The sequence below is a fragment of the Anopheles bellator genome, chromosome 1 (assembly GCF_943735745.2).
Source record: "Anopheles bellator chromosome 1, idAnoBellAS_SP24_06.2, whole genome shotgun sequence".
Classification (NCBI taxonomy): Eukaryota; Metazoa; Arthropoda; class Insecta; order Diptera; family Culicidae; genus Anopheles; species Anopheles bellator.
In genome coordinates, this window is record NC_071285.1 from 51,717,985 (window position 1) to 51,734,226 (window position 16,242).

Genomic DNA, 16,242 nt, shown 5'->3' on the forward strand with positions numbered 1-16,242 from the left:
GTACTCGCAAATGGATTAAAGATCGGCACTGTCAACCAAATTCTGTTCCTAAAAGTTGTCAACGATGCAACGCTTAAGTCACTGACCACTGTAAACCGCTCTGGTCAAGCCTCCGAGATAGAATGGTTCACGTTTTGGCGACCAATCTTCGGCCAACAACAATTTGGCTAACCGTTCTGAAGAAAGTCGAAAACGTACGCAGTGGCTGCGTACTGCACCGAACATGTGTCTCTTTCCCGCGTATGTTGTTTGATTTTCCGAACGTAACAAAACACCCAAAGAAGTTTTTTACTCAAAAAAAGACATAAAGCGTGCTGCTGTTGGCACATTACATAAAACTGACCAGAATCTGGTTGTCGAGAGGGTAAAACCGGTCGTTTAACTACTTATGTTTTATTGCTGCCAAAGAAGATGTTGATCGGCTGGGCGATAGACTATTTAAATAATTTTGAAATTTATAATTCTTTTCCATTGATTAAATATAAATGAGTCTTGCTGAAAATTAAACCATATTGGTGAAACCGATTGACAATTGAGCATTTCTCGAGTGGAAGAAATCGCAGTATGCGTCGAGCAAAAGGAGACCATTTTTTGTCGATGGAGACGCTTGGTGGAATACCAACATTTTCAGTCTTCTGCTGATCAGAAGCCTAATTGAGTCATAAACCACGAGATTGAGTTATTTTAAAAATGCACTACGATATGTTTACTTTATTGAATCGTTTTGTCATAATCCAATGAATGGAAAAACCATAATACCAGCACCAGGTAAAAAGAAGAGATTTTTTCGAGCTCACATGCCCATTCATGTCAACTTGTACTGTTCGGTGGCATTTCCCGCCAGCATAAACACCTGATCCGGCGTGGATGCCGGCCCCATCGGTATCCAATTGTCAGCCAGTCCTGCATCCTTTCGCGCTGCACGGAGCGCATTCCGAAGGGCAAACAGCACCACGATTGACATGTTGAGCGCCGGTTCGCCGGTGGCCTTCGAGCGCAGCACTCCGGCTGGGTTCGAACTTTTCTGCAGGAAGCGCACGCGGAAATCTATCGGAATGTCCTTCGCGCCCGGTGGTTTGTACGTCCAGGTGCGGTTCGTGAGGAGTGCCCCATCTTCCATGTTGTAGACGAGCGATTCGGTTAGCCAGTAGCCGATGCCCATGACGAATGCTCCTTCGATCTGTCCGACGTCGATACCGGGGCTCATACTTTCGCCCGTGTCCTCAAGGATGTCGACACGGCGCAGCTGAACGTTGCCGGTCAGAACGTCAACTTCCACCTCGGCACAGCTCAGACCCCAGATAATGTACGGTTTCAGGTCCGTCGCTTTGTACTGGTACGAGGCGCACAGATCCACGTTCCCACCGTAACACAGCTGAGTGATGGTCTCCCACGGTAGATTCGGGTTTGCCTCACGGACCGGCTTCACTCGTTCGACCAGTGTTTCGCACGCTTTCTTCACCGCCTAAAAGAATCGAGAGTTAGGGTAGCTTTCGACTCGCAGGTACTTCACTCCCATATACTCACGTAGCAGACGGCTTCACTCGTCATGCTGCCACCGGTAACGATGGCGTTCGGGGACGTCAGGCTAGTGGTCGGTTTAATGGAGATTTTCTCCAGCGGTAACCCCAGCACGAAAGCCGCCACCTGAGCCGCCTTGGTGTTCATGCCCTGGCCCATCTCGATGCCGCCGTGCGTCACCGAGACGGTTCCATCACCGGCGTGAATGGCCACCAGGGCGTGGAGTGCCCCAAAGTACCCCAGTGGGTAGCGCATGAGCGAGACGGCTATGCCACGCTTGCGCCACCGATTGCTGTCGTTGAACTGGCCGATCGCCACCTTGCGCTGCTCGTACTCCACGTCCGTCCGGAACTGTGGCAACAGTTCACGCATTTTGAGCCCCTGCGGCATGTTGGTGAGCCGCAGCTCCAGCGGGTCCAGTCCCGTTTCCCACGCGATGTGCTCCATTATGGTCTCGATCATCGCGATACCCTCGGTGGTTCCGGGCGCCCGGCACCACGTGTTGCTGGGTGCGTCCGTTTTGGCCTCCTTTCCCACGACCTTCCACGTGCGCGTATCGTAGCAGTTGTTGAAGAACTCCGTCGTCGCCGCACTGACCGATTCGTTCAGCGATGCCCCGTAGTCTTGCAAGTAGGTGTTAGTCAGCTTCACGATGCGGCCACCGGCGTCCAGTTCCACCTCGTAATCGCTGATGCAACCGTAACGCTTCCCGATCGAGCCCATGTTCGACTCGATCGTCAGCACGAACCGTACGGGACGGTTCTGCATGTGAGCTGCCAGAGCACAGGCACACGCAACCTGAGTGGACCGCGATATCTTTGCACCGTATCCACCACCCAACCGTCGGACGGTAAAGTTGAGGCTGTTCTCTGGCACCTTCAGCATCGAAGCGATGGCCACCTGGCACAGGTCGACCCACTGCGTCGAGCAGTGCACATCCATCCCGTCCTCGATCGGCACGCAGACACACGTTTGCGTCTCCATCGTGTAGTGGTATTGACCTGTCATCTCGAAACGGCCGGCGATCTTCTTGGTAGCGCTCACATTGACCCGATAGGCAGAGCCACGCTTGCTGGCACCCGGCGTGAAGACACGATCTTGCGATCGACGCGCGTCGACGAGTGACTTCAGTGTCGGGTAGATCGGTTTCGAGAGTGCCTTTTCGTAGATCACGTTGACCAGTGGGGCCGCCTGATACGCCTGCTCGAACGTTTCGGCCACAATCACCCCAACCGGCTGCCCATGGTAGAGTACCTGGCCGCTGCAGAAGATCTCCTCCACTTCCGTGTTGCCAAGGCTGGCTGGCATAAAGTTGTTCGTGCCGGGGATGTCCTTCGCCGAGTAGAAGGCGACCACTCCGGGAGATTTCTGTCGGTGGACTCGTTCAATCAGTATTCATTAGCGAAGCTGGGCAGCTGTTTCTCTTACCAGTGCGTCGGCTGTTTCAATCTTGGCAATCCGTGAGTGTGGCCGAGTGGCGATCACGAACGCTGCGTACAGCTCACCGGGCAGCGGCGGTAAATCGTTGGTAAACTTCGCTTCACCAGCCGTCTGGGCTAGGGCTTCGATCTTCGGGATGTTCTTTGTCAGTGGCCAGTTCTTCTCGTACGTGTCGAATGTCTGGTGACCGGAGGACAGCGGTCTCTCGAGAACCGTACCGCCCGAGCGATAGGAAGGATTCATCCGTACCGTTCCCTCGGGTGCGATGCTAAGCAGAAATTTGTAGAACAATGCCATCGCCAGGTTTCTGCGGTACTCTTCGGATGCATCCGGCAGAACCCAGTCCGGTTTCAGCTCGCTGCCGAGCTGGGTCATCGCGGCCTGGATTGTGCCCTCGTCGAACAGCTTCTTTCTCACGAGCAGCGTTTCGGTTTGGGTGGCATGTGTAAACTGCAAAGAGAGAGAGCGGAAAATTCGTAAGTCACACGATCAGCGATCGTCCGTGGACGGCGCTTACGTCGGGATTGATGCCTCCGAAGCAAATCCTGATCGACTCCACGGTCAGCTGATCGGTGGACAGCTTGGCGAGGAACGCACCGTTGACGTACGCGTGAGCGTTTTGCGATCGGGGCATGATTTTGAACGATCGGAAGCAGTACCGCGACGGATCGAGTGCTGGCAGTGTGACCGTCTTCAGCACCTTCTTCTGCATGTCCATCCGAACGAACTCGGCCGGCATTGCCTGCGTAATTTTGCCACCGGTTTCAGCTGCAAAACGCGACCAAAATGCTACCAAATACGGTCCAATGTTTGTGCGCCTATCGCTAGCTTACCGATCGTTAGCTGCGCTCCGACGGCCTCCAGCAGCAGATACATATCGGACGGAAACTCGTGGTGCTGATTCTTGATACTCAAATTACCGGCAATCGTTCCCGCGCTGCGAACCGGCACATTGGCGATCAGATCGATGTGACGTTCCAGCTCTTTGCAGTACGAAAAGTGCGGCTGATGGGTGGCGGTGGTGTCCAGAATTTGCATAAACTCCCCAAGCGAAACGTTCCCACCGACCGCCAGTTCGTTGGCACCCAGCGTGTGCGCGTGCAGCTCTTCGACGGCGTTGATGTCGATAAACACCTGCAGCTCTTTGCTGCGACGATAAACACCTACGAATGTGAGGGGACGTGTTAAGAAGCTGTCGGACCCGGAGCGCACTGGGTCTTCCTACCGTGGGCCGTGTTTCCCGCGACCAACATGTACGGTTTGGTACCGATCGTGTCCAAGATGGCGAAAATATCGTCCATGCGCGACACTTTGTGCCACTCGCGATCATCCTCGAACAGCAACCGAACCGGGCGCTTCAAGTCTGCCGCCGCAGAAGGACACTTGCCACCGGAGCACGCGTTACCCGTGCGCGGGCAGCTCTTCGGTAGGTCTTCGATGTCCTGGCAGGCGTCCAGCAGCCGGTCATCGGCATCAACCGTGAGCGACTTGAACGCGTCCAGAATTGGACGGTAGCCGGTGCAGCGACAGATATTGCCCCCGAAAGCGTTCTCCACATCTTCCATCGAGACCGCTCCGTGGTTGGCTTCCATCAGGCTGAACATGTTCATGACCATACCGGGCGAGCAATATCCGCACTGCGTGCCATTGAATTGGGCCAACCGCTGCTGGATCGGGTGGTAACCGTCCTTCTTGTTGCCAATCCCTTCGACCGTTTTCACGTCCAGCCCGTGGCAGGCAAACACCGGAAAAAGGCACTACGGAAATGGAAAAGGGTTACGGTGTCGCGCTCTCTCCGGGTCCAGTATCGCCACGTCGACGTACCGAGTTGACCGCCCATGTTTTCTTCTCCTTCCACACCGGGTGAAGCCCACTCAGGTTCACAACACAAGCACCGCAGCCTCCTTCCAGGCACATAAACTTGGTGCCGGTCAAATGGGCCTGGTTTCGAATGAAGCTGTTGAGCGACGTACCGACGGGGACCGTTTTTGCTGCAACTGCCAATGGCAAGACGGAGAATAGAAGTCAAGATTTGTTTTCTGAAGGGCCCAACAGGAACACTCACCCGTGTACGGTTTCCCATTGATCGTCAAGCTAACTTCCGTCAGAGGGCTGCAAAAAGATAATTATACAAACACTTGTAATTATTTGCCCATTATAAGCCTCCCCGCAAGTGGTGGAGTTGATGACGACGACGAAAACGACCGCGATTTTTTTCCAATGCCTTGAGCGTAAAAAATAGCATTTGAGCCTCATTTGGCATGCAACTAGTAACGGATGCGCCCGAGACATGTTGCGCATCTCTGATTTCTGCCTTTCGAGCGATCGGGTCTCCGGCTCGTTGAAAGCCTCTGTCTGTCCATTACTTAGGCGCTTTATTGCTTAACAAAACTATTGTGATTACAAATAGTGTATAAAATAAAACTGTAAACGAAAAAGGATCCAATCTACGAATCCTACGAAGATTTATCTTATATTTTCTCAACGCACTGCCAAAGTTGCGCAGAACTTTCAACGGCAAGATCGTAACCTTGCCTTCTTCGTTCACCGTTCGTTCGTTACGCCGGCCGACACTATTAAATGGCAAAACAAAAACAACGCGTACCCGAAACGGCCAGCCGTCCATGGTACCCCGCGGCTGTGGTTTTCTCCGTTGGCCAATGGCGTGCGAGAGAGGTTTTGGATTGTAAAGGGGACACATAGATGATTGCGCATAACAGCGAAAAACCGGTCACCACAATTGCTTTTTGCGAGGGACGGTTGCTGAGCAGCTTGCTAAGACGAGCATCGATCCGGCAACCAGATTTATGGATAAACGTGAACCGGTCCTTGGACCGCGGTTGCCTAGCAACCATCACTAACTGAGCTAAGCACACACTTCTCTTGAAATATCACACTGAACACGAAAGATAAGGGTTAGTGAGTAAAAAAGATAACGGCTACTTACTTGTCGCTTTCCGAGCTGCCCCAAATGTAGCTTCCCAGCGTTGACAACATTTTGCGCCCTGTGCGTCTTCTCGCGAAATGTCGTTCAGCTGCGTGCTTTATTACGGAGCTGCCAAAGTGCAATTAACAAGCTGTGCAGCGTTTCAAGGTCAGCGGCGCCGTAACCCGTTCGCAGAAGACAACCGAACCCCCAAAACACCAGAACCACGCACACCAACAGCAGAACAAACAAACCACGGTGCGAGATGCGCGTCCTCTCACTACGACGGATCGTGAGCGAGTGGCTCACTCTGCGCGCGATGATGGGGCTCTCACGAGTCGGCCTTTTAACTTTGCAACGATAACCGGTTATCAACGGCGCCTGGCGGTAAAATCGACCCAGACCAGCTATCAGCTGTTTCGGTCGCATTAACAGCATACATTATGGGCCACCACCCGATAATCGGCAGGTTCGAGACAGCTGACATGATTTGTGTGCGATCGATCGGTCTGCAGAGCCGGATCGAGTAATGAGGGGGGCTGCTAGCAAATTTACTCAGTAGGCCACAGTTTGGACATTTTTTGCCCAGTAGTCGACAGCGCCAATCATCAAATGGCGCTTTTTCGGTATTATGATAGTTAAACGCGATGACAGTGCGTTCGTCGTTTCTTTGATGGGCCCGCCCTTATGGCTTCACTATTATTGGCCGGTGTTTCAATTGTAGACCCCGGCATAAGTGGTGCTAAATTCGAACGACGCAGTGGAAGCAATAATGAACACGCAATAATGTTACGTTTCCCAGCTTTTCCAGACACCTTTCCCTCCTGTGTTTGGGTTGAGCCTGGGTTCGGGTTGAGTTTATTTTTCACATGCAAAAAGTTTGTTTCATAGTTCCATTGTTTTCCTCTTACTAAACACTACTGCACGCTCGGTTCGTTCGGCGTTCTCTATTCCCATAAAAATGCTGCCGCGAGGATTCCGCGGCGAGTGAACCTAAAAATCCATCGCCAACCCAATTCCGTGCGTCAAATCGCTCTCTCTCTGGTTCGCTACTATTTCACCCATTCGGGTCGGTTGTGGTTCTCTCTTCCTGCGCTTGATATTTAAATTATTCTCTGGTTTTTCCTTTGCCGGTTTCCCTTTGTTTCTATTGTTATTGGGCGTATGCAAAAATTCCTTATTTTGAGCTTATTCGATAAGATGGTACGGAATTATCGATGACTTTGACACCGGGTGGGGCCACCTGTTTTCGGACACCGTGTTAAAAAGCTGGGCACTGCGCGGCCGATCAGCAACTGTGGCCGCCATCCTAGGCGGTTGCGAAATTGAGCTTTCGCTGCATAATACTTTTTAAAACCCTCTTACTTATAAATACACACGTCCTCTCCGCCGTGTGTTTGGAATACGGTTTCAGTGGCCACCCTTGTTTTTGTTAACATCCTTCATAGCGCCCGCGAACGGACATCCTGAACGGTGAATTAATTTATCTATCTCCACCACCAGCTGACGGTGATCGATGTAGGGGCAGTTAAAATCCTTACGGGCCGCACAGCAATAGCCACTGGCGATTGTAATTGTTCGTGTACAACTAAAGACGAAGGCCTGTCGGAAATAAATTAGCGGAGCCCACGAAAGGGCCTGGCACGGGGTAAACTAAGGCGGGGGCTTAAAAAATAATAACGACTAATCACTGAGCGCGCAATGGGTTTGAGTATTGACTTAGTTGACTAATCCTACGAGCTACGCAGTCCTCGCTTGAGATCAAACTTTCTGAGTGGAGACATGGTGCCGGCAAACGAAAACTCTGGCTGGAAGCCTCCGGGGACATCCAACTGACGGGCCTGCGTCCGGAGCGAAGAGTTGTGACGCCTTTGCAGCCACGCTTAGCTTAACCTAGTCTAGGTGATGAGAAAGGAGTCGGCGACGCGGTCTAGCCTTCGTGGTACGACGACTGCATCAGATCGGCCGGCCCCGACGGGATGATGCCGTTGCCGATCGAGTGCACGGTTGGCGAGGGTGAGCTGAAACCGGGTTGAAAGGAACCACCGCCCGGACCGCCGGCACACTGTTCACTGGCGTTGCTGGCCACACTGAGGATGCTGCCGCTGTGGCTCGGTTTGCGGCCACCACCCGCCACCAGTGACTGTGTGCTGTGCTTGGGCGTGACCAGTTGCTGTGCCTGGTGCCGGTCGAATTCCGCGCCGAGGTCCGCACCACTTCCGGGCAGTGAAGATATGGAACTACCGACCGCGTTCGAGGCGTTCCCTATCGCATCGATGCGACTTCTGCTTCGCCCCGACCCGTGGTGGTGATGATGGTGGTGATGATGACGGTGAGGGTCCTTCGGAGGCCGTGCCTTCATCTCGCCGGGTCGCCCAACACCAGCACCGGCCACCGGATAGCCTGGGCTGTTGGTGAGCCCCGTCAGATCGGCACCGGAATCGAGCCCATACTCGAGCCCACTGTCGACGCTCTTCCGAGGTAGACTGAAGTTCTTGTAGCCCTGCGGGTGACCTCCCATTGCATGCGGATGTTGCTGCGGCTGCTGCTGCTGCGGGTGGTGGGATTGATGCTGGTGGTGACCGTGCTGGTGTTGGTGCTGGTGCTGCTCCTGCATCGAGTGTATGCTTTTGTTGCTCCGGCTGGCACTGGCATTGTGGTAGAAGCTGCGGTTGCTCTGCGTCTCGCACTGATCGCCGTTGGACGGGTCGTCCAGCCGGTTGCCACTGTTGGTCCGGTCCAGCGAGTGGTGGTGCTGATGATGCTGATGACGCGAGGCCACCGGATTCTGAGCGATCGCAGGGGCTTGCTGTTGCAGCAGCGCCTGCTGCTGTAGCTGCTGGTTCGTCCTGAGGATCTTCTCGCGCTCCAGCGAATGGTGATGTTTGCGAGGTTGCGATTGGGCCATAACGGGTTGTTGCTGCTGCTGGTCAGAGCGACACGAATCGCCGTTTCGCTCTCGGCTCAGCGAATGGTGGCTCGATGAGGACGATGGTGTGGCAACATTGAGGTTACCCTGGGACGACATTCGCTGAGTGTTAACGCTCAGCATCGAACCTTTACGATTGAAACCACTCTGCTCGTTCTGCTCGGCTGCAAACAAGATGATGGACATGATGATGAATGTACTTGTCTACTGGTTCTCCCTCGCTTTACTTACTTCTCTTCTGCGCCTGGTACCATATCTTGAGCCGGTGGCCGATTTCCGGGAAGGTGGGCCGCCGTACCGCCTGCTCGTGCCAACATTCCACCATCAGCGAGTAGACGGCACTGGGGCACGACTCGGGGCACGGTAGAAGCTGCCGGGCGCGAACCATATTGATCACCTCCTGGTTGCTGTAACCGTAGTACGGCTGCAGCCCGTAGCTATAGATTTCCCACAGGACCACACCGAACGACCAGACGTCACTCTCCGTCGTGAACTTCCCGTACAGGATCGACTCGGACGGCATCCAGCGTACGGGGAGAAGCGACTTCGATTGGACCCTGCAGGAGAGAGCGCAAGGTGAGTGTGCTGGACTGCTGCAATCCCCCGGGCACCGCAAACCTTACCGATAGTAGTCGGAGCTGTAGATGTCACGCGATAGTCCAAAGTCCGAGATCTTCACCGTCAGACTGTCGCCCACCAGACAGTTGCGGGCCGCCAGATCCCGGTGGACGTAGTGATGGCTGGCCAGATACTCCATCCCGTCGCAGATCTGCTGAGCGATCAGTAGAAACTGGAGCTGACTAAGCGACTTGCCCTCGTTGGGCGAGTTGGCGATGAGGAACTCGTGCAGATCACCCTGCGCCATGTACTCGAACAGCATGCACAGTGGCTCCTCCTTCAGCACCACCCCGAGGATGCACACGATGTTGTCGTGCTTCAGGTCCGATATCAGCTCGATTTCGCGCTTAAAGTCCGCCTGCGTCTTGGCGCTCGCATTCTCCTTCAGTGCCTTCACCGCCACGAAGATCTTGTCGCCAGTTTTCTGTGTCAGCTCGCCCTTGTACACCTTGCCGAACGCACCCTCGCCCAGCTCCTCGACGAAGCGGACGTCCTGCAGCGTGTACTGCGGGACCCGCGAGATGCCGTTGTTGCGCGACTGCGATGGCTGCCCGGCGGTGCTGCCCGGTTGCCCACTGGTCAGCCCCTGGATGCCACCGTTCTCCGCGTTCCGGCTGGCCGCTCCACCTGCCGACGACGCCTGGTTCGCTATCAGCGACGTCATCTCGATGGGCGAGTTGAGCCGCGAGTTGCCGTAAATGTTCTTGTCCGCGTTCGGTAAATTGATCTGCAATCCGAGAGAGAGAGAGAGAGCGAGCGTGTTAGGTGATCGGAACGGAATTGGAAGACGGTGCACTTACGTTCTGGATGTTGGAGACACCGTGTTTGCGGTACTTGCGGCAACAGAACACCGCCACGCCGATGAACAGCGGCGAGATGACCGCTACGAACCCGATGATGATGTACATCCACATCCGCTCGGAGCACCGGGGGATTTCGCAGTATTCGATCGTCTTCTGCATGTCCACGTAGCACCACGGTGCCTCCATCGGTCCGGCGTGTGGCGGGTTGCTGTGGGAAAGCATCACAATCGTTAGAAGTTGGATGACATTCTGGATTCTTCAACGAACTCTACCGGCAGTAGTTGTGACCGGCCAGGTGCGGGAACTCCGACATCGTGTGCATCAGTTTCGACCAGCGCATGCAGATCTTCGCCGACGTGGTCCGATCGGTGATGCCCCGGTAGCTGGCCCCGTTCTCCCAGTAGCAGTCGTCGTCTGGCCTGATGTCCAAGTCGATCCCTAGTCGCATACACTCCATGTCGCCCGAGCTACCCAGCCCACCGATGCCGTTCAGAATCGTGCCATCGACGCTCGTCTGGAGCGGCAGATCGTCGCACTCCTCGAGCGGCAGCTTCTGGCCGATCGTCGGGTGTCGCTTCGCGATGGCGTACTCCTTCTGGCACAGCTCGTTCTCGAGCAACTCGCAGTCGTTGCGGCAGATCCGGCGTAGGTTCTCGGTATTCCGCGTCGGCGGGTAGGACTTCTTCGGTGTGCTAGATGAGGTGTAGGAGAGAACCGAAACTTCGTCCTGCTGCTGGACGAAACGACTCCGACTCGCGGAGTCGGCGGCCGTACGTCGCTCACGGCGCTGGTACCGGGGCAGTGCGTTCTCGATCACGATCTCGCCATCGAAAGAGTGTTCGCCGGGGTCGGGAGTCACGCCTCCACTGAAATAAACTCGCAACCGTTCCGTGGTGGTGCTCGGGGTGATCCGGGTCACGTGCTCCGGGACTTCGGTCACCGTGGACTGGACCGCCTTGAGCCCAGCCAGCAGCTGTTTGCGGTTGTTCTTTTTCTCGTGTGACTTTAACTTTGTCCGCCCGGCGGAGGCCGGCCGGCGTGATGCTTCGGCGGCTGCCTTATTGGCGAAGTACTGATGGTTGGTCAGCTCTGGCGTGCGGCAGAGTGGCAGGATGCTGTAGCACAGACTGGGCAGGGCGTACACCCGGCAGTTGGCGTTCATGTCCTTCGACTCGCGGATTACACCGTACGCGGACTTGAGGCGCTCCTCCAGCACCTCCATCGTGATGTCCGGCGTCACGAACACGGTCTGGTTGCGCAGGAACTGCTCGCACGTCGTCCCGGTGTACACCTGGCAGACGCCCGGCTCGATCGTCTCCTCCTCATCGCGGTACACCGGGTCACTGGTGGGGTGTAGCTTCTCCGTCTTCTTGCGTCGACTAAACCGGGCCCCCGTGGCCGCCTGGTTCCGCGGCACGTGACCGCCACCACCGGACGGTGTAAATGTCAGTCTGCAAAAAAGGCGAAGAGTGAGTCATTAGCAAGGGTCCAACGCAAATGAGAAGTTATCGTTCGCCCAGGACCGCTCCGGCGATGGGGGGGTCGGTGAATCGTAAAGCGTAAGCAGAATGGGCCCCGTGAACCCTTTTCGCCGGCAAGCGGCAAGGCAGCGGAAAGAAGTGGCCGACGTTATTAAAAAGTCGAGTGCCGCCATCGCCATCTGGCTTTTATTTAGTTGTTGAACAGGCGGAGAAAAGTTTCCTGTTTAACGGTGGCAAACAACCGAAGGAGCACCACACAGCGCGGGAATGCAGCCGTTCAACTTTCGGGCGGTTCCCGGAACAGATGTGGCAGCAACCGGCGGAAGGCGAAGGAAAGAGGATGTGTGTATTATGCAAACAGCACACGGGCGCGCGGACCCCTCAAGGGTGGGTCTTCGGCGCTCGGGAGAAGTGAAATTAACTTCCAATATGGGGTTTTATGACTCACGTGGGGCGTGTGGCGAGTTGCGAAAAGAGCCGCTTTCTTTGTCAATCCGCTGCCCGCCTCGGGGGTGAGTGGTGAGGACAGGCTGATTTTTTACGCTGCCATTCGTTTTTTATGTAACAAATTGACAAATTAAGGACAACACTTAACCAGCGCAAGGTGTGCGCTGGGGCGATCGGATGCTTCAAAGTGACTTTTAAAACTACTCAACTCCATTCAATATGTCTTCATTCTCTTTGTGGAACAAAACGAATAAAAAAGTGGAAAAAAGGAAAAGGAATAAACATGGAAAACAATAAGTTAAGTAAAGATTTAAAAACAAAACGAACAACCAAAAGTGTAATTGAATTACATTGCACAGAACAGCTAACAGAATGAGACAGACTTCTCAAAACTAGCTACATAGCTAGCTAGCTCAAACTAGCTTTAACTTAGCATTAGAAAATACATAAAACAGTTGTTATAAATATTCAAAAAAATGTCGCAATAAAAGGAAATCCAACAAAACTAGCAGAAGATTCAATAAAATACCGCAAAAGAAAGAAAATAAGTAGTAGGAGAACGTTCAATTAAATCAGTTCCCAGCGGTTGCTGGCTGCGAAGTAAACACAATTTAATTCTGCACTTGCACGCCAGAAACACAAACATATCCTACCAACCGAATCGGGGGGACATGCTGCACCAGAGTTCGAGTACGAGACATTAATGTCGCCGTTGCGACAGCCGCTCATCGCCGCTGTGTCTCGGAAGCTCCAAGGAACAATCAATCTCCCGATCTGCGATCTGCCGCCACGGTGGCAACTTGGATTGGATTCCATCGGTCTGCGCTTCCTGTCCCTGCGGCGACAGAACTACAATGAGCAGCGGGATTGAAATGCCACCAACACTGGAACACTGGAAGCCGGGGTCACTGTGCACCGCACAGTGGCAGATCGTGAAATGGAACAGCCAACCAGTCGACCATCGGTGGGAAAATGACGCAGAACCGCCCGGCAGCGCATTAATTATCCAGCTCTACTCTCCGAGGATGTTCGGCCGCTCGGCAAGGATATCGGGGCCCCCGAGTGGATCTGGAGCATTCCGGTATCGTAAATGTTATGCCACTGCTGCCACTACCTACGGGCCGCGATATGGAGTGTCGGATGGAGTGTTGCCTAGCCGCAGACGCCACCGACGGTCATTAAAAATGAAATGACAAATTCGTTCCCATTGATGGATGGGCATCGGGCACATCGTAAACTCGGAACGAGTTCGATGTTGGCCCACGAGTGGGCCACTTTGTACCGTTTGATGGCTAATTACGTTGCTGCATTTAACGCTGAGGGGATTGGCTCTATTCCTTGCTTTTAGTACCGAAGAATTGTTTTAAGGCACTCTCGGAAGTGCCCTTCTATGGCCCTAAGTTGATTTTGTTTTGCCATATCTTAATAGGATCAGGAAGGCCCAACATTTGTTTGGGATTTACTTTTTAGACTCCCAATAGTTCTAATTTTTTTCGCTTTTCGCTTCAACTAAACCTCACTATCCGTTGGCTTCCGTTCTAGATTCTGGATCCACGTTTATTAGGTCACAGCATCCCATTCCAGCACGGCAGTGGATTAAATCTAATTTTTTCATAAATCGCATCAAATCCGACTCCGTTCATCAGCAACCTTGCAACCCACCGAATGCGAATATTAATAATTCATTCACACAGGCACACACCGAGTCGGGGATTAGGAAGTTTTAGGTCGGTGCGGTGCGCCCCAAACCCCCGGGCACACGAATCAATTTTCATCATCCAATCGTATCGCTCCGAAACTTCGGCCCCGAACGCCGGTTCGTCCTCGTTAGTGTGGTCAGTGCTTCTAATGGCTTAATCTTGTCTGCTCTATTTGTGATGAGCATCATAAAACGTTCGGTAGCGCTCTGCTCCAGATGCTGCGTCCTGCGTGCTGCTGCCGGGACACGCCGGTCCGTGCCGTATCCGTAACATAAACAAGGATTATTAATGTCGCCGTCCCCGTCCAGAAGCGGAGAATCCCTGGGAATCGGGACCGGGAATAAGGTCAGGCTCTAGCTTCGTCTCGAAGATTAGGCACGGGGCCAACGGACGATTGTGTGACGCGCGCCATTGTGGGCGACCGGGTCCACGTTTATTTTTCGCCTGCTTCCCGCCATCAGGAGCTTGAAAAGGGTTCTTGTCGGAGGGTTGCGGCTGTCAGAGCATTAGTGCGACAAATATTTGCATGCATTAAAAACATTCATCCGCCCGGCCCGGTTCGGGGTCCCTTCTTGGAGTTAATTTTCAATTCCACTCCACGCACCGCCAAAGACCGGAACAGGCCGGTGTTCCGGACGCCTGGTCCACTCCGCTCGGTGTGTGTTGCGACCCGGTTTTTCGTTTCTTTTGCCTGTGTTCCGGCGCTGTCCACACAGGCACGCGGAAGCCGGAAGAGATACTCATCTACATACCAAATCGCAGCCCATAAATTACCGTAACCGGAGGGGCGGCTGGTGTGGGAATTGAACTAAATGGTTGGGGCGGGGTAAAGGAACCCGGAACCCGGCGACTGTGCGCCGACGATACGCAGCATCCTTCGCCAATGGTCGCCCCCGAAAAAGTCGTTCCGGTTCGGTTTGCGGAAAGTTTAATATCCTCGCCCGACCAAGTCGACGAGACCGGAATTGGATTAGGGCCAAACCCCGCTTCGTGCCTCCCCGATCGGGTCGCTCGGTTATGTGAGCGCGTGGCGGTGGTACGGCCCCCGACGGTAGCTAGGTCACTGACTTCCGGTCCGGGTAGTGTTAGCGGAAACGCGCTTTGATTCCTCGCCGTCGTAAGGATTTTTCTGGTTCATCGATACCCCACTTTGGGCTTTGTTTTCCTTAGACCCCACTGCCAAAGGACCCCATTGCCGGAACCATAATAATGGGCTTTGGTCGTTGCGGGCGATCCGTGAGTGGAATAACATTAAACGGCGGTCTCGTCCTGGCCGGCCATAAACTCCTAATCTGCGCTCAAGCATCATCACGCCATCACACGCGGCACGTAACGTGAGTGGCCAGGCCAGGATGGCCACCTCGATTTTGTGGGTCCTTCCAAGGGTAGCTAATTTTTTATTCACACCCCCGCCCACCCACCGCCGTGCCGAAGCTTTAAAATCGTCGACCCCGGCCGCGGGTTCGTAAAGCATTCGTAAAAATTAATAGCAGGTCCCACCGAAAAGCACTTACCCGTTGAGTTCCTCGGCCGCACCCGAACCATGGTGCTGCTGTTGCTGCTGCTCGCGGCCACAAGTCACTGGAGTGTGTAAACAACCGGCAATCGTGAGGATGTAAATCACGCTTAACATAATTTGGCCACCGCAAGGCGAGCGCTCCCGGAGCTATTAATGGACTTCGGCTCGGTACGGCGGGCGCCACCTAATCGAAAGTATTGGCCCCGATGGCCCACTGGCAGCACTTTACTTCTGGTTAATAAAAAGTAAAATAAATACACACTTTACGGGTCTGGCGGGGTCCGTGCGCCGGACAGAAATTAGAATTTATGCCGGAAATGGGCGCTCGTTCCGTAGCACGGCCTCCTTGGCCACGATTTCACTTCCGAGCGATGACAGTTTCACGATATTCGTTTCGCGCTCTCTTTCACTCTCTCATATGCACCCGCCGTTTGGGTGCATTTTGATGCAACAGATGACACTTTGGTGGACCCCCGGGTGGCCCACAGTTATGCTCTGTGTGGGGGCGTTTTTATGAATTTCTTATGCGCGCGATGTTGTCACTTCAACGACAAGAGAAAAAAATAACGAACACTGACCGCACAAGCGACAGCCGTGCAACGGTGCCCACTCTGCCGCCTGCTATGCTGCTTTCAGATTTTATGCTGGGAAATGAAAGGGAAGAGAGAGAGAGAGAGAGAGAGAGAGTAACAATCAACTGTGGTTGCTTTGATGGTTTCAAATTTATGTTATTTGATGACCATCAGCGCGCGCGTAGGAAGTCGGGCGAATGGATCCACCGCTCTCCGCTGGAGGGTGGCACGCACTCGAGAAAGCATAATTTTGTAATGCGTACACACACCCGCACACGAGCGTGGC

General features: G+C 54.0%; 2 protein-coding genes across 2 annotated transcripts; both read right to left on the minus strand.

The window, feature by feature from the left end:
- Nucleotides 1-706: 706 nt before the first annotated feature.
- LOC131205951 (uncharacterized) lies at nucleotides 707-6,039 on the minus strand. Its single transcript, XM_058198273.1, has 9 exons — nucleotides 5,909-6,039; nucleotides 5,027-5,073; nucleotides 4,786-4,958; nucleotides 4,187-4,718; nucleotides 3,795-4,124; nucleotides 3,479-3,729; nucleotides 2,950-3,411; nucleotides 1,528-2,889; nucleotides 707-1,465 (listed from the first exon to the last, which is right to left on the minus strand). Exons 1-9 carry the CDS (start codon nucleotides 5,956-5,958, stop codon nucleotides 806-808), a joined length of 3,867 nt encoding a protein of 1,288 aa, XP_058054256.1. The 5' UTR covers nucleotides 5,959-6,039; the 3' UTR covers nucleotides 707-805.
- A 1,778-nt stretch (nucleotides 6,040-7,817) lies between these two features.
- LOC131215810 (tyrosine-protein kinase transmembrane receptor Ror) lies at nucleotides 7,818-15,498 on the minus strand. The gene is made up of 6 exons (XM_058210206.1): nucleotides 15,380-15,498; nucleotides 10,510-11,688; nucleotides 10,235-10,445; nucleotides 9,440-10,161; nucleotides 9,048-9,373; nucleotides 7,818-8,980 (listed from the first exon to the last, which is right to left on the minus strand). The coding sequence occupies exons 1-6, from the start codon at nucleotides 15,496-15,498 to the stop codon at nucleotides 7,818-7,820; spliced, it is 3,720 nt and encodes a 1,239-aa protein (XP_058066189.1).
- Between the last annotated feature and the right edge of the window lie 744 nt (nucleotides 15,499-16,242).